At 32.2% G+C, this 23,205-nt stretch overlaps 2 protein-coding genes across 9 annotated transcripts; both read left to right on the top strand.

Moving 5' to 3' along the window:
- Positions 1-963: 963 nt before the first annotated feature.
- GTG2 (GPCR-type G protein 2) lies at positions 964-7,882 on the top strand. 5 transcript variants are annotated; one of them, XM_047300014.2, is made up of 13 exons: positions 964-1,468; positions 1,567-1,775; positions 2,026-2,276; positions 3,321-3,399; positions 3,972-4,060; positions 4,495-4,587; positions 4,834-4,860; positions 5,006-5,092; positions 5,839-5,910; positions 6,570-6,700; positions 7,163-7,314; positions 7,437-7,482; positions 7,580-7,882. In XM_047300014.2, coding segments are annotated over exons 1-12 (1,407 nt in total). In that variant the 5' UTR covers positions 964-1,253; the 3' UTR covers positions 7,439-7,482; positions 7,580-7,882. The 5 variants fall into 5 exon arrangements, with proteins under 5 accessions (XP_047155970.1, XP_047155967.1, XP_047155968.1 ...); XM_047300012.2 differs by having other exon boundaries at positions 965-1,468; positions 7,432-7,482; XM_088109903.1 differs by having other exon boundaries at positions 984-1,082; positions 1,171-1,468; positions 7,432-7,882.
- A 3,823-nt stretch (positions 7,883-11,705) lies between these two features.
- LOC124827039 (RING/FYVE/PHD zinc finger superfamily protein) lies at positions 11,706-21,228 on the top strand. 4 transcript variants are annotated; one of them, XM_047300017.2, is made up of 13 exons: positions 11,706-11,949; positions 12,035-12,151; positions 12,545-12,610; positions 14,429-15,271; positions 15,529-15,614; positions 15,720-15,814; positions 15,953-16,267; positions 16,436-16,948; positions 17,200-17,887; positions 17,987-18,217; positions 18,330-18,454; positions 19,084-19,451; positions 19,871-21,228. In XM_047300017.2, exons 3-13 carry the CDS (start codon positions 12,608-12,610, stop codon positions 20,867-20,869), a joined length of 4,266 nt encoding a protein of 1,421 aa, XP_047155973.2. In that variant the 5' UTR covers positions 11,706-11,949; positions 12,035-12,151; positions 12,545-12,607; the 3' UTR covers positions 20,870-21,228. The 4 variants fall into 4 exon arrangements, with proteins under 4 accessions (XP_047155973.2, XP_087965288.1, XP_047155972.2 ...); XM_088109162.1 differs by having other exon boundaries at positions 11,706-12,151; positions 14,502-15,271; XM_047300016.2 differs by having other exon boundaries at positions 11,706-12,151.
- Positions 21,229-23,205: the final 1,977 nt, after the last annotated feature.

Genomic DNA, 23,205 nt, shown 5'->3' with positions numbered 1-23,205 from the left:
CCCTCTGTAGCCGCAGTGATGGAAGCAATCGTGACAATGAAAATAACAGTAGTGGTAGTGTGGTGTAATAATCAAGAATATATGAGTCTTTTCATCTTATTGTAGGGTATAATTAGTAATTGAGGGTTGCGGAAGTAATAACCTAATTCTGGATCCCTTGGAATGTATAAACGGAAGCCCAATGAGCAAAAACAATCCCATCGAAAATTGAAAAAAAAAATAGATAATTTTAAAAAAATGCGAGATTCGACGTAGAAATATTTTAGGACTGAAAATTTTCATTTACGAACACATGATATATTGCACAAATAATAGCGGAATTTGTATGACTAAAGGGTCACATTTATTAATTATTCTATCAGTTTTTAAAATTTTTTTCATTATTAAATTAGAACAGCCTTCTCACATCTTTTTTATTAGAATATAATGCATAAATTACAAATATTTAACTATCTATAGCCATAAGATCGAAAAAGACATTATTATCTTACCTGCGTCAAATGTTTTTGCCTAAATCTTTAATAAATTTACATAATTTTATTCATTAAACAATGTGATAATAAAGTAAATTTCTATCATAGTCTAGAAAAAATAAAAAATATAAACTTGTTTTAACATGACCAAATATATCAATGCAAAAAGATGCTCTGAATGCTTTAAATATCACGTTTATGGGATGATATTATTAAAATTAATTATTATATATAAGATATTGTCTGATTTTAAAACTGGAAATTTATTTATTTTTTTAAGGATGTATGGAGATCAAAAGAGAAAAAAAATATTTAAATCACATTTGCATTATTAAATGATGTAAAATTATGTGTCATGAAATTATAAATAAAAAATGTATTTATTTCGGTAACCATATGTAAAACTCAAATTTAAATTATTAATTTTTGAAAATTAAAACGTAGTGTTATTTTATTCGGTAATGTAGTAATCAAATCATACATTCATCAAGAAATGAATTCGTTTAATCAGTAAAATAAGAAAACAATGAAAATAGAAATTAACAAGGAGTGGAAATGTATGGAGATGAAAACGCAGTTGAGCTTAGCGTTAATCTGGAAAAGTAGAAGGTGATTACACTAAACTTGCTTTAAAGGGTTGCTGTTGATGAATTGCATGCAAAGCATATTGTTATTGTTGTTGTTCTTGTTGGATTAGTGGATCTGATCTGAGGGAGTGATGATTGTTGATTCGATTGAGGAGAAGGAGTGATTGTTCAGAATTTGATTACAGAGAAGAAGATGAGTTGGGGAAGGGGAATTTTGGAAGGGGTGACGGTGGTGGGGTGTCTGTGTTCACTGGGTTGGGCGGGTTTGTGGTTCTTGAATCGTCGCCTCTACAAAGAGTACGAAGAGAAACGCGTTCTTGTTCAAATCATCTTCAGCGTGGTCTTTGCCTTCTCCTGCAATCTTCTTCAGCTCGTCATCTTCGAAATCATTCCCGTTCTCTCCAAAGAGTGACTAACCTAACCCTAGCATTAAGTTGAATCTTTCTGATATATCAATTCAATACCCATCTCATCGATTTAGGTTTTCTTGCGCTGTGGATTTGCAGGGCAAGAGTGGTGAACTGGAAGATCGATTTGTTCTGCTTGATCCTGTTGCTGGTGTTCCTTCTCCCGTATTACCACTGTTACTTGATGCTAAAAAACAGTGGTGTCAGCACCGAGAGGGCTGCTCTTGTTGCAATTCTATTCTTGTTCGCTTTTCTTTATGTGTTCTGGCGCATGGGTATTCACTTTCCCATGCCATCTCCTGATAAAGGTACTGTTACCATAAACCTCCTTCCAATTTTTGTACAATATGATAGTGATGTATTTGGTTAGTAAAGTATAATCCCCTGATGAAGGGGAACTAGGAAAGAAGCGCTGCTAATGGTTTATTTTGTTAGTAAAGTACAATTACCTCTCGGCTGATTGATTGCTATAATTGACACTGCGGTTACAGAATATGGATGATCCTCGTGTTTGTTTATTTTTGAAGGGTTCTAGTTTGTTCGTTCCTCGTGTTTCAGGTTTCTTTACGATGCCTCAACTGGTGAGTAGAATTGGGGTCATCGGAGTTACTGTCATGGCTGTTCTATCTGGTTTTGGTGCTGTAAACCTTCCATACAGCTATTTGTCACTTTTCATCAGAGAGATCGAGGAGACGGAAATCAAGGCCTTGGAAAGACAGCTGATGCAATCAATCGAGACTTGTGTTTTAAAGAAAAAGAAAATTATTCTTTGCCAGATGGAAATGGAGCAGAAGCAAGGATCTGACGAGGTTACATTTTTATCCTTTTTTCTTTTCAGCGTGTTTTTATTTTTGATGAAATGATGTTTAATGTTAATGGAAGCAAAGGAGAGAAACTTCATATGGGGCGGTTATGAAACCCTAGAGGAAGAAAAAAGAGTACAGCAAGCCAAAGTGGCTTCAATAAGTAAAGCACCAAATGGATGCCATGTACATGACTGTATACTGTAATTAGTATTAGGGTAATGTGGCACCCTGAAAAATATATATATATATTTTCCATTTCCATAATGCATTCTTTATACTTTAGTCAATATGTGATCTTATACCTCTGGACTTGATGTCCTGACAGCTGAGCAATAAAAACACTACTTTGTTCTTTTCAAGACGTTGGCAACAAACTTTATTAGGCTACAATTTAAGCTGGGTGACCATAATTTAGGCAACTTTTTATCACAGTCTCGCGCAAGGCCATGGGTATCAGAGCGTGGGAATGTAGGTGGCTCAACAATGGATTTAGAATAAGCTGTATTATCATCTTAAAATTTTTGCTTACGGCATAATTCAATATCACAAAATATTGTCCAAACTCTATAAGCACTGTTTAGGTATTTTTTCAAATTGATGTGTCATCTTAATCCCTTAAGAGCTGATATCCTGATGGCTGCACAATGACACTTTGGTTGGCCTTTTCAGCAGTCCCTAGTAGCCTTTGGGCAGCAAACTCTTATCGGTCATAATTAAGGTTGGATGAGGGTGATTGTAATTAAGGTAGCTTTCCAACACATTCAGAGTTTGCTGCTACGTGCTGCTAGTTGAAATTGATAGCCATGACCTTAATGTATTTATGATTTACACAATTTATATATTTATAAATTAAGAGAATATTATTTTGTAAAATTCATTTAATTTGAATTAGAAAAGGTGTATTTTCCTTAAAGGGTAAAGTTGTTTTTATTTTGAAATGAATTACATATAAAGGTTAGTTTGTTGAGGCATCATGTTGTTATCATTTGTAATTTGTCATTTTTTTTCGTACCCTGTAATTGCTTCATCTCAACTTGTTTGATGCAGAAGTTAAATGCTAGATCTTTAATTAAACGAATTGTTGGTACGGTTGTTCGAAGTGTCCAAGAAGATCAAAAGGAGCAAGGTCAGTTTTCTTTTACTCTTAAAAAGGCCATTTTTGAAGCTTCCACATTTGAAGTATAAATTCTGGGGGACCAAAGTGTTGAGAATTATATGATCAATAAAGCAAGTTAAAGCTGTTTACCGAAATAAGGTAGAGAGGCTGAAAAGCATCTGTGTTTTTTTTTTTAAATTACACAATGAATTTGAACTTATGCAGTTTTTTTGTGTGCATGGTTGGAGATGAAACATTGAGATTTTGAGGATAATCTCTTACCAACCATTGCAACTTTTTTGAGGAAAGATTTTATAGTTTCTAGGTAGTTCTTTGCCAGTGGCCATTTTATAGGGATCTCTACATTGGATATGTATAGAAATGGCATGCCCTTTTCTTTTTACATCTGTATAGGGTGGTAAAATCTCGTTGGAATTCGGAAGCAAAATTTGCTTTTCTAATTGAAATTCTTATTTTATTGGAATACTTATTTTGAAGTGATTTCCTTGATAGTGGTATCTCCAGTCGATTATCTTATTTTTCTGTGCTTATGCTAGAGATATTTAATTACACATTTTAAACTATTCTTGTCAAATTTGTAGATATTAAAGGCTTGGAGGCAGAAGTTCTGGCCTTAGAAGAGCTTTCAAAGCAATTGTTCTTGGAGATCTATGAGCTTCGTCAAGCAAAGGTTTACCATTTGAGGGATTACCCTTACTTTTTAGAATTGTTTATGTAGTCATATTTAATTTATTGCACTCATCATATCAATTCTCACATTATAAGCCCAGGTGGCATTAGAGTAAATTTCATAGCTCTCTAGTATCAATCCTCACGTTATTATGTTTCAAAACCCAAGTTTGTGTGAGAGCTGGTTAGAGATATAAACGAAGTCATCATGTCTCCTTTTTCAAGAGTGTAGCATTGTTCTTTAGGAAAACCGAAAAGCAGTATGACCAGCTTGTTTTTAAAATATGTATGTTTTAGTGAATGATAAAATTATATGTGTGAAATGTAAAAGAATGACTGACCTCTTTATCTATCAAAATATAGTGTGATTGAACTATGTGATTCTTATATTTTCTCCTTTAATCTGATTATTGGGGAAAAACTGGCATCTTTCAGGAAGCTGCTGCTTATTCTCGAACTTGGAGAGGACACATGCAGAATCTACTTGGCTATGCTTGTTCTGCATATTGTGTGTATAAAATGATCAAGGTATTATGATGTCAGAAATCATTATTTATAGCTACAATCAATCTTTCTTAGTAAAGCAAATGTTGTAACCTATGATTTAGAGCTGTCTTAAGGTATAAGATTGTTTGCAAGAATTTCATGATAGATCTGAAAATCGAATCTCTCTTTTTGTAGTGGCACCTGTCTGATTGTAATATCAGTAATAATATTTTCTCATTTCTCTAGACTGTATATAATATGGCTAACTTGGTAATTTTCTTTTGACAGTCGTTGCAAAGTGTTGTTTTCAAACAGGTAAATTGTATTTCTTAGCAACTCTTCAATTTGATCATATCTTTCGCTATTAAAGATTTCATGATATAAAATTACCTCTTCTAGCTTTTGGGAGACTCTGGTATTGTTAATGTGCTTCTTTTGTGATAATACGTTTCTATGACAGGATGGTTCAGTTGATCCCGTGACGAGGATAATAAGTATATTCCTCCAGTTCTTTGATATAGGAATAAATGCAGCCATGTTATCACAGGTTAGAGTCCAGTTGTATGCCGTTGCTTTCTAGAATTCAATGATGCCTTTCTTATTTTGTAAATGTTATTTGTACCGAGGTCATTGAGACGGGCTTGTTCTAGTTGTACTACATGCATTTGTCCTACAATCATTACGATACACATAATATTGAGAGTCTGATTACAGTTAAGTTCACCCCATTTACTCTGGCTTGACATCTCTTAAATGTTAACAATAAAATAGCTTAAAGTTTCTAGGAAAAGCTACTTATTAAATTCCTATTTTTTTATAAACTTCAAGAGTTAGCTTGGGAGTTTGGACTGGTTTATTATTTCTATTTTTTAGTCTGATAACTTTCTCTGTCCACATTTGTTTGATCCTCCCACTAATCAGTAATCATATTGAGATCACCACTGACACTTTAGATGATGAAGCAGAAATAAAGTATGGACTTGTTGAGAAATAGTATATTCATCAGTCAAATATGCTTTGACTTAAAAGCCTTTGTGTGTGCAAGTACCTCATAATTCATTTTCGTAATTTGTTTTGTCATTCACTACTTCCTTAATTGGGTTAGTTGAATTGAATGCATTCCGATCAGATCCTATTTTATTTATTTTCTGTTTCTTTATTTGGATTTTCCAATAAAAGTTCACTTGTTAGTAAATTTTTTGCTAATTGTAATAAAAATTACGAAGTACTTAGCTGGTACTTAATGCTTTGATGTATCTTTTTTTCAACATTTTCTGCATATTTTTTGTGCAGTACATCTCCTTGTTATTCATTGGAATGTTGGTTGTGATATCAGTCCGTGGATTCTTAACAAATCTGATGAAGGTATTCCTGCTACTTTCAATTGCAAATTATTTCCATTTGATGTTGCTTGGGTTAGTTATATTAGTATGTTTGACTGTTAAACAGTCTATTGTAGAGTGTTGTTGATAAAATCGCATTCTGCTTTCACCCTCTTTTGTTGGGTCAGTTGAACCATCGAGGAAAAAGAACTAACAATTTCATTAAAAGGAAGCTAAGCTAATCTTGTGTATGGTAGGTAGCAATGTGGCTTTGCAGCCCAAACACAAATGGAAATTTGGAAGGCTGGTATTTGCTTACAATCTAGGACGGTCTATTTAAGAATCAATATGCCATAGAAGAATTAGCAATGTAACTTCCTGTCATGGAAGTAAATTAGTAATAATTATGGTAGAACTACACCGCTAGAGTTATATAGCAAGTTATTTTACGTCATATGGGTTATAGTTAGTTTTGAAGGATTTGTATTTGGAGAAGCTTTATTATTTGGTGTAAACCATTTGAGTATTACTGCAAATAAGTTTATTATTTTGTTATTTATTTGAGATTTATCTTGTGTATTTGAGAGTTTTGCTAGGATTTCATATAGTTCTATATGGTGTAGGTACGGTTTGGCTTCACTAAATATATTTAGAGATACAATTTGTATTAAGCCTAACTTTCATTTTTGGGGTTCCATGCAGTTCTTTTTTGCTGTTTCACGAGTTGGAAGTGGATCTTCAAGCAATGTAGTTCTGTTTTTGTCTGAGATCATGGGAATGTATTTTGTATCTTCTATTCTTTTAATCAGAAAAAGCTTAGCAACTGAATACAGGTACAAGTTGTAATTAGTGCATTGATTACTTTTAAATTGTAGAAACCTGTCCAGTTTAATAAGAATTATGGATTTTAAAATATTATTTACCTGCGGATGGAGATAACAACACATCATTAGGGGAAGAAAGGGACAATGAAACGAGGAGTTTGGTGAGTAATGAATAGTTTTCTTTTATAAAATAGAAAAGTTGTCAGAAAAATAAATTTTGGTATGACCTTTTTCTAGTATCAAAATCTTCCCGAGGATTCCTGGCATCCTCATAATAATGCAAGAAATAGACAAGAGAAATGAAAATGGAAGAAATGAATGGCATTGATAGTCCATGTTGGTATAGTATGGGCCTTTGTTAGTCTTGATTGATGCAAATTTGGCATGCTTGAACATAGTAATTGTTTCATCAAACTTCAATGAATGATCAAGCATTTATCTTAACTATGTCTAATCCAAATTTTTTGGCAGGATTATTATAACAGAGGTATTGGGTGGTGATATCCAGTTTGACTTTTATCACCGATGGTTTGATGCAATTTTTGTGGCAAGTGCATTCCTTTCACTGCTTTTACTTTCTGCACATTATACATCTCGCCAAATTGACAAACATCCAATTGATTGTGAGTTCAATTCTGCCGCTTAAATCTGAATTAATCTTCTTTCAGGCATTATGATAAATAGTTCTACCAACTTGATATTTGAATTGCTTACCATGTTCTCTGTTCATTTCAATGTAGAGCAGGAAACTCACTCCCTAGATGCATGTATAGTTTCTAATGCCACGGAAGGTTTGATGTCATGCCAAGGAGTTTAAATCTTCAAGATGGATGCATTTGAATTTATTTGATAGCTGACAGAGGTCATTCATTATTTTTTATTTGCCAGTGAATAGCTTATCAGAAGATCTGATGCTGGAGCAAATCACCATTGAGAAGATTGATATTGTATTACTTATATCTACATATATGCATGCCACCAAATCTTTTAGAATACCCATTTTTTGGATGATTTTCTATGGAAAGTGAACATTTCTGAGCATTGTTGGGCAATATGTTCAATGTACATTTGCTTACGCTTTGGTAAGTATAGAATGAATTGGATGTGAATAGTTTTTGTCCTTGGGATTTTGGTACCATGGATCTAAAGAACAGTTCCATAATTTTATTGATAATTAGTAATTTTGGATTAGCAGTGGTTGAAATTCCCACTCAAATGCTCTCATTTTTTTTTTTGAGTATTGTTTTTATCTGTTGTCTGTAAATTTCTTCTGTAACATTTTAATATGTTTATGGTATAATCATGAGGTCATAATATAATGAATAATGTTGATGTACGATATGCAATAAAAGACACTGGACAAAAGAATAATTGGATATAATGTAATATCATTGGAGCATGATCTAGAGGTTTTTTTGCTCATATATGATTAATAATAGAAATCAAGTTGGGATAGTCTGTTTGGCAAGAAAAGGAATCATAAGCAATTTTATGTTATAATTCTACATTGCGTGCACTTTTACTTAAAAGAATCTGATTTTATTCTGCTGTGTTCGTGATTTTTCTAGAATGTGATTTTATTCTGCGGTGTTCGTGTTTTTCTAGAATGTGATTTTATTCTGCATGGCTAGAATATCTCTGTCTAGTAAAAAAAAAAAAGTGAAACTCATGCAGTTATAGAATATTCAAGGTTATCAAATTCGATACTTCATATAAAAAAAATTATATAAATAATATCTATTTTAAATAAGTCTACAAAATTATATAACTTTAAATAAATAAAATTTATAGTTATATTCCTCATAAATAAATATTGTAAAACATAAATATATGAATTATTGTCATTAATTTTGATATAATCCATTAAATATATAACTTTCAATCTCGCAGAATCGTTCCAAACTTGTGATTTTACACGATTCTACCGATTTTACAATCGATTCTATCAGTTTACACAGAAAACGAGTTTACTTCCGAATTAATTCGGAAACAATGCTTGGGAATGTAAGCTCGAGAGTTTGATAATCTTACACAATATTTGATTTTTAGATTTCAATTCATCTCTTTCAAAACTACTCTTATATTAGAAAAAATATAAGCACTTCTACATATTAAGTCTAAACGGGCATTCAAATGACATTAATAGAAATTCTGATATAGTTGCTCAAATAAAATAGTGTACATCAATGTTAGGTGCAATAAATAGTGTGAAAGATATAGGAAACCATACAAAAACAAAACAATAGTAGTTATTTACAAATAGTGAGTATTTTTAATGTTTTTTTAAACAAATAGAGATAATGATTTATACATTTGATGTAACGTCAAGATACAAGTGGATTTTGTTCAAAAACTCAACAAGTAACTTGTAAAGAAACTTAACTCAAAGGAATAGACAGCAAAGAGATATCATATCATTTAACAGTAATTGTTAACCTGCGACAATAAGACAAGAAGAGCATTAAAAACTGTCTTATTGTTGATAGCAAAAAAACAAAATGAATTAAAAAAAAGTCATAGAAACCAACAAAACTAATCTATAGTAATTTTTGAAAATATTTTTATTTAGATAGAATTCAATAAAGTCATAATCTTCCACATTATTATCTCATAACACAAAAAGATAATTTTTATCTAAACTATTTAACAAAGTAAGTTTTAATCAATTAACGTATTCACAATGAGATGTATTTCTCACTACACTATTTTTATGTAACATTAATTATTTTTTTCACTTTAACTAATCATCTAATCAAATAAAAAAACATTTTTTTGTCATTTAATGTAATAATTACTTTGGTTAAGATTTCATAAATAAATATGAAGAATAACAATACAGTGTCCTACATATTATTGAATATATACACATCCAATTTATCTCTGTAATACTATTAAATAAACATTATGGAAGACGTTCCAGTCAATTTCAGCAAAAAGATAGATATTTAATGAGAAATATAACATGAGGATGTGGTATTTGGATAATTGTTAACATAAGAAAAAAAATAAAAAGATATGAATATTTGAGAGCACCCTATAGAGGTTAATTAAATTGAAATTTTAAAGTACTTGCAGAGGATAAAAGTGTAACATGGAGATGAGAATACTTAGCAACACCGCAATCAAATTTCAACGTAAATGTGAGAAGAAACTTTTTTCATTTGATGTGAGTCTCACCAACTTCTAGAACCTCCCTTTCTCATTTGTGATGAAGTCAGGTTGGACAAGTTTTCTATATATAGATAGAAAGCATTTATTGTTTTTTATTATTGAACAATACAATTAACTTTTTCAGTAGGTTTTTTATTTCAATAAGATTTTGATTTATAACATTTAAACACAATACTTTATCTGAAGATAAGAAATCTAATTTCACTTAAATTGGTTTGCTTGTTAGTTGATACAACAATGAGTTAAAAGTTGAAGAACAATTCTCTAAAAATTTAAAGTTTATTTAATAAACATATAAATATTAAAATTCATAATTTCATTTTCTAAACCTAAACCATCGAAGAATGTATAATGAAAAACATATTTACATAAAAGACAAGTTAGATATATTTTTAAGGACTCTATATTATAGTGAAAACTATAAATTTCATGTCTCAAGGAATTTGATCTATACTTTATATATAAAGATATTCATGTCCACATATTTTTTTTTAATTTATCCTTTAATAATAACCTTTTTAAATTCAAAGAATATTCATAATAAAAAATTAATTTTTAATTTTATCCTTTTTAATAACTATTTTTAAATTTGAATAAATGTTTATAATAAAAATTATTTATATATACAAATTATTTATGTTATAATTATTTTTAATAAAAGTAATTTTATAATGTTCACTTGTATATTTATAATATTCTATAGAACTTCTTTTAATACAAGTTGATTTTTATTATTATGTAAAAATATACTAAGTTAGAATAAAATATATTATTATAGACAGAAGTGAATAAATAATTTAAACGTAAATGAATATAACTTTGTAATGAGATAATTTTTATTATAAATATAATTATTTATAATTGTAAAAGAATAACATTATTATAGAAAAACACATAAAAATAAGAATTATAATCAACTTTATAAAATTAAAAAAAAAAGTATTACAAATATAAATAATTAATACTTAATATGGTTGTCTAGATTGATGGGAACATATACATTAAGCACACATGTGTACTTCATTCTTAATTCATTATTATAATAATTACTAAATTATTTATGTAGTAAATAAGTGGAAAAATAAATAATATAATAAATTTAAATAATTTGAAGGACAAATAGCATAATATTATTTAAACTAACATTTTTTATGAAACCATATTCTATTAAAGCAACCATAACTTTAGCGTACTTAATTAAAACCATTTAATATTTTTCTCCCTACAAGAAAGGCCACATCATCAATACAAATAATAAATGACAATTTATTAACAGTGTTTCTTTTTCACATAAGTTCTGAAAACAATCAATGAAGACAGAAATAAACATATGGAGCTGAAAATCACATCACTGATAAAAATATTTATTTACTTATTTATTTCTTTATAATATCTTGATAGCAATAAATCATATTATATATAAAAAAATTCATCAGATTTTTAATTAATATTTTAAAGAGGCAATTATTCCATAGAAGTATCAACTTTTTCTCCATCATCTCTTCCACCTTTTGCACATGTTGGCCTCAAGAAACTCACTTCTTGTTGTTACTTTTATGGCAAGAAAATGTGAGTGAAGATTATACGCAAAAATGCGCCCACCTCACGCGCACCTTTCCCACGTGTTCCCGGTGATTTCACACGCAACGCGTGACACGTGACACGTTTCTCAAATAGTCACACGTGCGTGCTGTACCTTTCATTTTTTTATTCTTTAAATTTTAAAACAATCAATAACTCAGAATAAATAAAAAATTAAGAAGAATCTTATGTGGAAAGACCCGGGAAATAAAATAAAATAAAATAAAGGTGGAAAATAAAATGAAATAGTTGTAAAATTTCTTTTGTAAAAAATTTCTGAGAGTGAAAGCAAAATTTCTGGGAAGAAGAGAAAACCTATCTAAACCCGCACAAAATTAAAGGGAAGAAACTGAGAGAGAGTTTTGTTAAATGTAATTCTTGAGAAAAATCTTTTTGAGAGATTTATTATTTAGCGGCTTCAGATCACAGACCTAGAGAAATTACGTGTTGATGATGTGCTAATTTATTATTGTTCATAAAGGCGAGAGGATTGCGTCAAATCCTCTGTAATTTCATTTTGCGTATAGTTTTGAATTCGCATTGAGTCAGTGGTCCTTGAGGATACTCTGATTTTTCTGTTAATTTGAACAGAGAATTTTCGCGACTGGAAACGACGTCCCATAAGGCATTTGCGCTTGATTGCAATATGCCATGGTTGAACCTTAGGGAAGCCTGTACAATGCGACCAAAGTGGCTTGGAATATAAAGGCATGTCAATTCATTTATTGTTAGGGTTTTTGGTTGTTATTCAGATTTTTTTTCTTTTCCATTGATTTCTTTTGTTGTACTTCTGTCAGAATTTTATTTTCTTTTCGGTTGTAATGATACTAGAACATTGGACAAGTTGGATTCCTTTTCGCATGTTAATTCAGTGCATATCTGGTTTAGGGTTTTTATTTGTCAGTTGAATGAATTTTGGGATTTGGAGCAGATTTTGCTTTTTTTGGTCATTGGTTGACTGACTAGACTTACAGCATTTTTACCTGGTGGCAAATTGGCAATCACTGGTTTACTTTTTTTATGATTTATATTCATGTTATTTTTCTGTTTGTAAATGATAGTTGTTAATGTGGTTTGAATTTATTTTCTGTATGACATCAGTACGGAGAGGAGTTTCCGCATGGAAGAACTGCAGTATTGAGTAATCATGATGTTCAAGAGAATATGGTGAGATACACAGGATAATTGATAACTTTTGTTCTCTTATTACGATTAGTTAGTCGTACACATAGTCTTAAAGAGCAACCTCATTTGGATCACATTATCTGATAAGCCAGATTTTTTATCATGATTTTCATCTTCTTCTTGTTTGATGGAACAATTGAACTTTATTGATCATTCAAGTAGCTATATGAGTATACTTTATATGCTCTCATCTTGGTGAATGACAAGTCTTGGAAAGTTGTTGCTTTCACAATGATCTTCTATTAGTATTCTCTATATCTTACCCTTTTCATTATGTTTTCCTCTCATAATTACTGATGCGATATAAACATTGAAACTAACCAGTAATCTTCTTCCGTTCCTACTATTTTTGTGATGGTTGTTATTTTCTTAATTTGTAGTTGATGTAAAATAAATATGAAGGAGGACATTTTGTGCATTAACTATCTCTTCTGGAAGCAAACTTATAGCCCTGTCGTAGGTTATTTTAATTAAAAAGATGAAGAATGATTTATAATTTTTTTTAGTTGTGGTGAATTGTGTTTTGATAATTTTTATTTTGTGAAATGTCACGAAGTCATCTTTTGCTTAGCTCAAATTTAGCCTTCTATGCACACACACAAAAAGTTCCGCTGACATTGCTCTATGGCAAGGTGGGTGGTTCTTGCAAAGGACTGTCATGGCAGGACTTAATTCATAGGCCTCATTCTTCCTTCAACGCGAGACTTTAGAGAATTTAGTGAGTCTTACCCTGCTCACTGATGTATATACTGTATAAAAAGGAGAAGCCTACAAGGGAAGGAAGAGAAGGAAATAGGGTAAAGTTTATGACTCTTCTAGACACATAAAAAACATATTTATAAAAGCTGAACAAGATAACAGCATCATTTTGGTAACACTTCTGTTTAAAGAGTTTAGTAATAAAAGATTACGTGTAGTAACCACTAAGAAATATGATATAACCTAATTTAAGAAGTTCAAGTAAAACCGAACAAGACTGAGGCATTACCTCAGATGCTGCTCTAATCTCAGCATGTATGAGAAAGAAACCTGATTAATACTGCTCTAGCTGACATACACAAACGTTAATAGTTACCCAATTTTGTAAGAGTGGTAAGGGTAAGAATTCATTGATATAAATTATTACCTCACAGGCCAATCAAATACACTTCTTTACAGTGTCCGAATTGAACATGATTCCAATGTGTTTTGTTTGGGCAAATCATTGCTGGTCAAATATGGACCGAAGATAGAAAAAGTACTTCATGAGTATTAGATCGATAATATGTTGGATAATGTGTAGTGTAACTTTTGTGCTTGTGATAAACCATTGCATTTGTGTTTATTGTTGTCAATGTCACAGTTAAAGAGTAAAACTTTGACATTGGACTGTTGTAGCCTTAGTAAAAAATTATTAGAAACTAGCAATAGCTAAATTGTAAGTAGTGGGAATCTGAATTGAAGGTTATATTTTTTAAATCATGCCTTTCTATTTTAAGTATCACTCGAAATGATTTCCATGCGTTTTTGTTTAGGCAAATTATTCCTGGCCAAATATGCACCCAACATAGAAAAAAAAACAGTTGCTGAATTTTAATAATATTTTAGATAGACAATACGTTTGGATAACATGTAATGTGGCTCTTGTGCTTGAAATAAACAATTTCATTTGTGTTTCAATGTTTCAGTCAAAGTGTAGAACTTTGACATTGAACTGTAGTAATCTTACTCTAAAAAGAATTAGAAACTACCGAGGGCTAATTGTAATTAGCGGAAACTGAATTGAAGGATATTTTTTAAATCATGCGTTCTTTATTTTAGGTATCCCTCAAATCTGGAAACAAATTGGACAAATATTCTATGATTCTGAAAGCTGATATGAAACTCGAATCAGGGACTTGTAATGTTTGCTCAGCTCCTTGTTCATCTTGCATGCATCTTAACCGAGCTCTAATGGGGTCAAATGCCAAAGAATTCTCTGATGAAAACTCTCGCTTAGGGGAGGGTAAGTATTGTGAGGATGATGGGTCTTCTCCTGGTAGCAGAGCTTGCGAAAGATTGAAGCATGCTGGCGATGACACCAATCACAAGCCTAGTATTTCTTCAACTCATGATTCTCGGTCTGAAAATGCTGAGAATGGACAAGCCTTATCTGAGAAGAATCAGGATTCCAAGTGTTTTGAAAGTCTTGACGATATCACTTCTAGTATCAGTAGGACCAGTAATGCTAATTTAGCGAGTGATAGGCACCAAATAAATACAGACAGAGTAAATGTATCTAGTAGTTCGACTTTAGTCAGTCACTTAGAGGCAGAAGGATCTGGACACGGGCCATCTGTTGACATGTCTGGTTTGTCAGAATGCTTTATGGAAAATGTAGATTCGTCATTTACCAAAGGGAGAGTACCTATTATTGCTGCTGATGCAAAACCTGTGGCAGATAAGGAAAACCTAAATAATAGTACAGCCAAAGTTTCAGTGGAAATATGTCCGAAGTCAGAAGCAGATATGGGAAATAATGTTGATGTTGCTAAAGATGAAGATCGTAAATATTTAGCCCATGATGGACTGCATGAGAAGGTTGATGAGCTGATTAAATCATCTGGCAGGTCTGAACCTCAATCAGAAGATGAGGGTGATGAATCAGATGTTGTTGAGCATGATGTGAGTGCATTTTCTTTCATTATTTTAGTTTCTTTCCATCAAAAAGTAAATTCAATGGAGATGTAAATGGGAGAAGTAGAATGTAATGGCTTGAACTTTAATTAAGATAGATATGCGTGTGCATAATATTAATTATGTTTTAGGCTTGGGGTAATGCCAAACAATCAACTCAGTTTATAAATATTCCTCATTTTTTGTTGCACACTTATTTGGTGTTGCTCACTTTGCTTTTCCCCTTGTATTTGACTTGGAAATAGGTAAAAGTATGTGACATCTGTGGAGATGCTGGTCGTGAAGATCTACTTGCCATATGTTGTAGGTGTAGTGATGGTGCAGAGCACACGTATGCACAAGATCCTTCTATATTACCTCTTCTTAGCTTCTATAATATTGTTGCGTAGTCCTTTTCACTAAATGGAAACTTAACATTATGGTATCATTGAATCAGCTACTGCATGAGGGAAATGCTTGTCAAGCTCCCGGAAGGTGATTGGTTGTGTGAAGAATGCAAGTGTGCAGAGGAGACAACAAATCGAAGGCTCGGTAATCTTGAAGTTCTTTGTATACAATATTTTTTATTTGAAAAAAAGTTGTGCATGGTATTTAAAAGGAGTGCCATTCCCTCTGTGTCCCTTTTTCTCATGTGCTAACAGATTTGTGAAATTTAATTTTGTGGTTTAGTTGTCAAAGAAAAGAAAAAGCTTCATAAAGTTATTTCAGCTTCACAAATTTCTGGCAAAAGACCTTCTCAAAGCATGGAAATAGCTACAGCAGCTAAAAGGCAAGCTCTTGAATCGAGCACAGGATCACCAAAGGCATCAAGCCCAAAGAGAATAGTCTCACTCTCACGAGAATCTTCTCTCAAGAGCATGGATAAAGGAAAAATGAAGTCTGGGCAACAGATCCCCATGCGTAACCACCTTGGTGGCAATGGTGGCAATAATGTAGACCTTGCTCGGTCTCTTTCGACTGGCCCTCGGAGTCAAAATCCAAGGAGTATGGTTATATTTGACATCTACTGAACTTCATTACTGTATTCTACTTTTCATTTTTCATTCCTTATAAGCGGCCTTGAATTCCATGGCAAACATATCAATGTCTCCAATTTCCTTGAGTTTCACCTTTTCATTTATTTATAAAATATTTTTTTGTTTTTATGAATAGGTACATTGTTGAAGTCCAATTCATTCAACAACTTCAATTCCAAGCCTAGAATCAAACTTGTCAATGAAGTTGTTCCCCAAAAGCAGAAAGGGGGTGTCGAACATATTTCTAAGAATATTGAGACACCTGCGGGGATGATGAGCAAATCAGTGTCATTCAAATCCTCACACTTGGGGCGGTCAAATACTAATGATTCAAAAGTTAAATCAAGTTTTTCTAAACCTGGAATTGTTCAGGATTTGAAACCACTGAGACATACAAAAGAATCGGGTTCACTTGACATGAAATTTCAACCTAAGATTGATCGACCTGTCATTTGTTCAACTACGGTTAGTTCTGTTGTTTCCACATCAAAAGGTGATCATAAGCTTGCTCCTCATGGTGAAACTGCTAAACCTTATACAGTTAACAACAATCGAGAGTTTAAGGTCAACCAAGATGGAAAAGTACATTCATTATCGAAGTCTATGAATAATACAGGCAGTAGAAGCCCAGAACCTCAAGTTAGTTCAGGTGTGAGTGTGATATCGAGTGGAGACATTTTATTTCAGTATATTATTGTAATTTTTCAACCTTCTTTTATATAGTTCATTTAGCTGTTTCTCAAATTTCAGTTTTCTATGCAGTAACACCAGTTTCTTTAAATTTTCTTTTATTTTAATTTTAGTAGGAGCATCCTGTGATGGATTTTTGTTCTTGGAGCTAGGTGGACTATGTTTTCTGCAATGATGGTTTCTTATTTAGTTATTGTTTGGATTTTGCAGATAGAACATCAACCAGTGTTGATGAAACTCAACAGGATAGGATGCCTCGACTACACGAGACTGTTAATCAGGTTGACAGAACCAAAGATAGTTCTAATGATCATGTGAGGTCAGGTGTTACTAATGCTTCAAAGAGTTCATTCTGTCGTAAATGTAAAGATTTTGGCCATGCTACAGAATGTTGCTCGAGTAGTAGTAAGCAGGAATTTGGTCCTGAAGCATCAGTCATTACAAGTAGTTCAAAAAAGGATATGCATAAGGGAAATAGATTGAAAGCTGCAATCCAGGCAGCTTTGCGTAGAAGGCCTGAAATACATAAGAAGAAAGAAGGTCCTGATGAAACTAACGAGTTTCCTATATCAAGCAATGGTTTCAAACCTGAAGTCAATTCTCAAAGCCAAGTGTTGGTTTCCAACACAATGAAGAATAGTATATCTTCTGAAGAAACCCATGTGAAGCAGGAAATTCTTGAGAGTTCTTCATTTGAAACCTCTAAATATCCATCTGCTAATGATCCGAAGCAACTTAAATTTTGCCAAACTGATCCTTGCTCTCAGCTGAGAAAGTCAGATTTTGCTGGTCTCACTTCTGGAAAGCCTGTAGTGAGAGACTTGCCCAATAATGGCATGGCGATTTCAAGTGTTCTTTCGAAGATGTCGGTGATTCCGGAATATGAGTACATCTGGCAGTATGTAACATCTTGCGAAGAGCTAGTTTGTCTTTTGTTCTGGATTGTTTTGTTTACTCTTCATGGTTTGCGATCAAATGAGTTTTATTGTTCATGCAGGGGTGTCTTTGAAGTGCGTAGAAATGGAAAGCCTCCAGACTTGTATGCTGGAATTCAGGCACATTTATCCGCATGTGCTTCTCCCAAAGTTATTGAGACAGTAAAGAATTTTTTACCTGAAGTTTCCCTAAATGAAGTTTCTCGATTGAGCATATGGCCTTCACAATTTCATCAAAGTGGTGCTAAAGAAGATAATATTGCTCTTTACTTCTTTGCCAAAGACATTGAAAGGCAAGAATATGAATATCACTTGTCTGTTGACAGTAGGCATTGAAATGAAAATATAATTCTTTGTTTCCTATCTTGTAAATTGTTTACCATTTCTAATAATTTTCTATTACAGTTACGAGAGACACTACAAGGGTCTATTGGATCACATGGTTAGAAATGATTTGGCACTTAGGGGGACGTTTGATGGTGTTGAACTTCTCATATTTGCATCCAATCAGCTTCCGGAAGATTCACAACGTAAGATATAATTCTGTACTCTTGCCAAAATTCCTGAGATCATGGTAACTTAGTGAATTATGTGTATGGCTTTGGTGTTGGGTTGAAGTTTATGCTTGCGGCGTTAACTATCAAGTTCTGTAAAGTTTATTTCGTGTGCAACTTCACAATGTCTCTTACAAAGACAATGGGAATTGTATCTTACGAAAGAGTTTGCTTTCATCTGTTATATATATATATGTGTGTGTTATCTGTTTTATATTGTATTTTAGAGTTTTTGTTATAAATGATATTGCCATTTTTTGGAACTTGGGTGTATTTATACTCGATGCAAGTTGATGACATCCATTCATTTTGAATCAGAATTCTCTTTGTTGGAATTCTAAAACCAACTCATCTCGATGAAATAAACGTGAGAAGTGCTTTATACTGAATTTTGTTGTCAGAAGCAATGATTTGTTGCTCTGGTTGGCATTAGTTTGTTGATAGTGTTGTGCTTTGGCCTGTGAATCTTCTCCCTCCTTCGGATCATCACTGGGTTGTGCTCAGTATGGGTTGTTTGGCAGTTTACTTGGCTGAAAATATAAATGATCAGCTATGCAACAAGGTTTTTCAATAAGAAATATCAACTGTTTAAACTGTCTCTGCAGGTTGGAATATGTTATTTTTTCTATGGGGTATATTTAGAGGGAGGAGGATCAATCATTCAGATTCCACAAAAAGTGCATGTATTCCCAGTTTGAATGTGATGCCAAATGAGAAGGATCCATCTGTCATCATGACTTTGTCTGAAACTTGGTGTTCACCAAAACGCATAGATGAAGAGTCCATTGATCAAGGTCACAATAAGCCATGTAGGAATTTTGATAGTAAGGGAACTGTGTTTGGCCAGACACATTTGGAATTGCAAGTAAAGTTAGAGAGACAAGATTCTAGAGTCAACACCAAATCTACATCAGGGATTCAGATCACCGGTACCCAATCATTTCAAGAAATGAATTCCTCTGGTTCGTCCCTGGTAATGTTTTTATCCTTATATATCTTGTTTGATAGATTCAAGAGTTTCTGTTTGCTATTTGACATAAATCCTCTTAAATTGTGATCTGATCTTGATATGTAGTAATTGTAAGTTAGAAATGCTATTTTTTATTTTCTGAATTATAGACTATGTACTGATTAGTTTTTGATAATTGTTTTTGATGGTTCTACAAGGAAGTTAAGAACGCAAGTTGTTAATTATATACACTTACCAATCATTCAATTATGATATACAAGGGGAGATTAAAAATAGCTATATTAAGTAAAAGAAGAAAATGCTGCTATGAGATGATGCTAACCACTTCTTAGGAGGAAAGAAGGAAGTTATAAATGTTTTATGAAAACGTAAGTCCTGCTACTAGTCATCTCGTTTTTTAATGATATTCTTGGTATTTGCAGGGAGATAGTGCACCAGATCATAGACGGTACATACAGTCTAAACCTCCCGAAGCAATGGGAACTAGTGTAAGTAGAAGGATTGTGGAAACAAAAACTAATCCTGATATTTCTGGTAAGCAAGAGACCTCTTTGTCTTCGGAGATCCCTTCTGTCGTTTGCCAAATAGATACTGCAAGTAATATCATTAAGGATAAAACTTTAGAGAGAACAAAATATGATGAGAATCAGCAAAGGCCTAAAAGGAAACAGTTGGAGAATGATCTCAATATTAATGAGGAGGCAACGTTTCAGGGAGAGCTGGATTTGGAAGGGGCCAACTTTCAGGTACCTACTGATAAAAAAATTAAGAATATAGATCTTTCAGATACAGTTGTGGAAACTTCTACAGTTAGTTATCGGAAACGGCCTTTGAATGAGGTAAATGGCAAATTGGAAGACAGAGAAAGTAGCAAGAAGCTGCAAACAAGTTTGGGTGGAGCTTTTGGATGTAACGATTCTGCTGGAGCCAGGGTCTCTTTCAGTGGTAGTTTCCCATCACTTGTGAACAATCTTGGTTCCTGTTCTTTAGGGGGCAAAGAAGCTTGCGATGAGAAAATCATCCACGAGGACCTAGGAACGATGGAAAGAACCTTTTTTCCTGTGGATACTCGTAATAAACTTAACTTGGGGATGGTGAACAGAGAGTCACTGAATGGGCCTCGTGAGTACGTGGACCAATTTGAAGTTGGGATTCCAAATTTGGAGCTTGCTTTGGGAGGTGAAACGAAACCGTCACACAAGGGTATGATGCCTTTCTTTGTTGGTACAGGTGACAAGAAAATCAACCCAGAAAAGACTCCAGATATCGAGCGAGACGATGACAACGTTGCTGCATCTCTTTCCTTGTCACTATCATTTCCATCATCAAGCAAAGAACACATCAAACCAGTTGCAAGAGATGAGCCTTTGCCTGATGCTAAATCACCGTTTCTTCTTTTTGGTAGATTCACGGACAAATAAATAAACATGCTGCGTTGCTATTACTGACCATGTACATTTCTTGTTCTTGTTCCAGATGCCTTTGATAAAGCAGCCATATAGCCTATCATCATGTATGTAATAGTCCAGTGAATCCCTTATACAGAGAAGAGACGTTCACCTGTTCATGTACCCGGCGGCTAAAATAAGTTTTCTTTTCTTTTCTTTTCTCCCCTTGTTAAATACTTGCTTTTGTACTTTCTTTTTGGTTTCAGAACGCATAGTTACGGCTGTTTGTGTTTGTATATAGAGAGAATTTCAGCCGATATAATTTCAGAAATGTTACTAGGAACTTGCGGATGACTATTTTTATGACATGGTTTCCTTTGTTCCTGGCTTCATCATCGCTCTTTTCCCTTTTCATACGAACATTTCTAATTCGAAGCTCTATATTTTATCTCAGAAAAAGTTTAAACAAACTTTATTCTAGGTGTATTGTATGAGTGCACGATCAGGTTTATGAGAAATTGGACAGTCATTTGTTATGATGTCGAACGTTCTAATTTTCACGAGTTTATAACTAAAACTAATTAATTTAGAGTAAATAATTATTAACAATTAGATTATAGTTAAGTTTTTGATAATCTAAAGTCTATCTCAAGACAAAGATTTAGATATTAAAACATATCACGAGTTTATAATCAACATTAATTAACTTAAAATAAATTATTATCAATAATTAGATTGTAATAAGGTCGTTGGTAATTTATTCTAAGTATATTGTATGAAAAATCGGAAAAATCGGTTATGATACGTGGAAAGGTCCAACTTTCACCAAATTATAATTAATATTAATTAGAATAAAATATGATTATTAATAATCAGAGTGTAAATAGGCGGGTTGTTAATTTAAAATTTATTCTAAAAATTATAAATAATTATATTTAATATACATTAATTATTATAATTGTTAAAGAAGACGAAAAGTTAGACATTAAAACATATATAATACAATAAATATGTAATCTCGAATTTCATAACCAAAACATTACGGACGATGTGTTCCATAACCGCAACATTAGGTATAATGTGTAAAACTTGTAATTACTAATCTTCATATATTATAATTCAACTCATCTTTCACTTTCATTCTCTTAGAAAACAACCATACAAATAAGTATCATAATTTAATGAAAGGATTATATATACTTTTAGAAGACTGGGCGTCATATTTTTAATGCTAGAATTAAATAATTCGGGAGCGTATAAAAAGCATAGGGAGATGACCTGAGCTATGTATATTTTTTAATTAAATAATATTGAAAAAAAATGTTTATCTTCAATTAAATAAATTTTATTTTTACTTTTTCTTTTCTTTTCTCGCTCTTCACTTTTCTCCTTCTATTTCTTTCTTATCTATCAAAAAATAATTTTGCTAGTCAGTTAAGTAATGGGTTAAATATGTTTTTAGTCCCTAAACTATTGACTGTTTCTGGTTTTCGTCCCTCTTCCAAAGTAAGGTACAATTTAGTCCTCAATCTTTAAAAAACGTTCGTTTTAGTCGAAAAAACGAACGTTTTGAGGACTAAAACGAGAACTAAAAACAAAAATTTGAGGACTAAAACGAACGTTTTTCTAAAGAATGAGGACCAAACTGTACCTTACTTTGGAAGAGGGACGAAAACCAGAAACGGCTAATAATTTAGGGACTAAAAACATATTTAACCCTTAAGTAATTAATATATGATGACCAAGTTATGATAGGCAACGTCAAATTAATATGCTCTAACGCAGGATATTTTACTATTGTGCATGACATAATTTAGAATAAATAAGTGATTTATTTACATTTTTATATAAAATATTTCTACTAGAATTATTATAGACTTGGTTAAATATGGTGTTTGAATGAATGTAAATATTTAATTCTTACTCATAAAAAAATAAAAAATAGTGTGATCATTATATGTTAGAAAGTCAAACTTTTGAATGAGAGAAGAAATCGTAGTTAAGATATTTTCTCGTTTCAACTGTTTTTCTATTTATACTTTTTATGTCATAGATTTCTAAAAAATATTAAAAATAAAATCAGATTATTTTTCCATTATTTACAACTGGTTGATTTTTTATCTCATTTTCAAAAATTAATCTTTTTCCAAAAATAAAATTACAAAAGTTCACTCCAAAAGAAATGGAATAAATTTCATGAAAGAAAAAGAAAACTTGATTTTGTTGTTCTCTCCATTTTGCTAACAGTACATAAATCTTCTCTTTATGGTTAATTTTTTTAAGACGGTTTGTTTATAAAAAAGAAAGTCCACTCACAATAACATTATCTTCCTTTTTACTGTAAAAGTTTTATTTTGTGCTGTGGTTGT

This window comes from Vigna umbellata, chromosome 3 (genome assembly GCF_029865625.1).
Source record: "Vigna umbellata cultivar VRB3 chromosome 3, Vumbellata_1.0, whole genome shotgun sequence".
Classification (NCBI taxonomy): domain Eukaryota; kingdom Viridiplantae; phylum Streptophyta; class Magnoliopsida; order Fabales; family Fabaceae; genus Vigna; species Vigna umbellata.
This window is presented reverse-complemented; position numbering and strand designations above follow the sequence as displayed.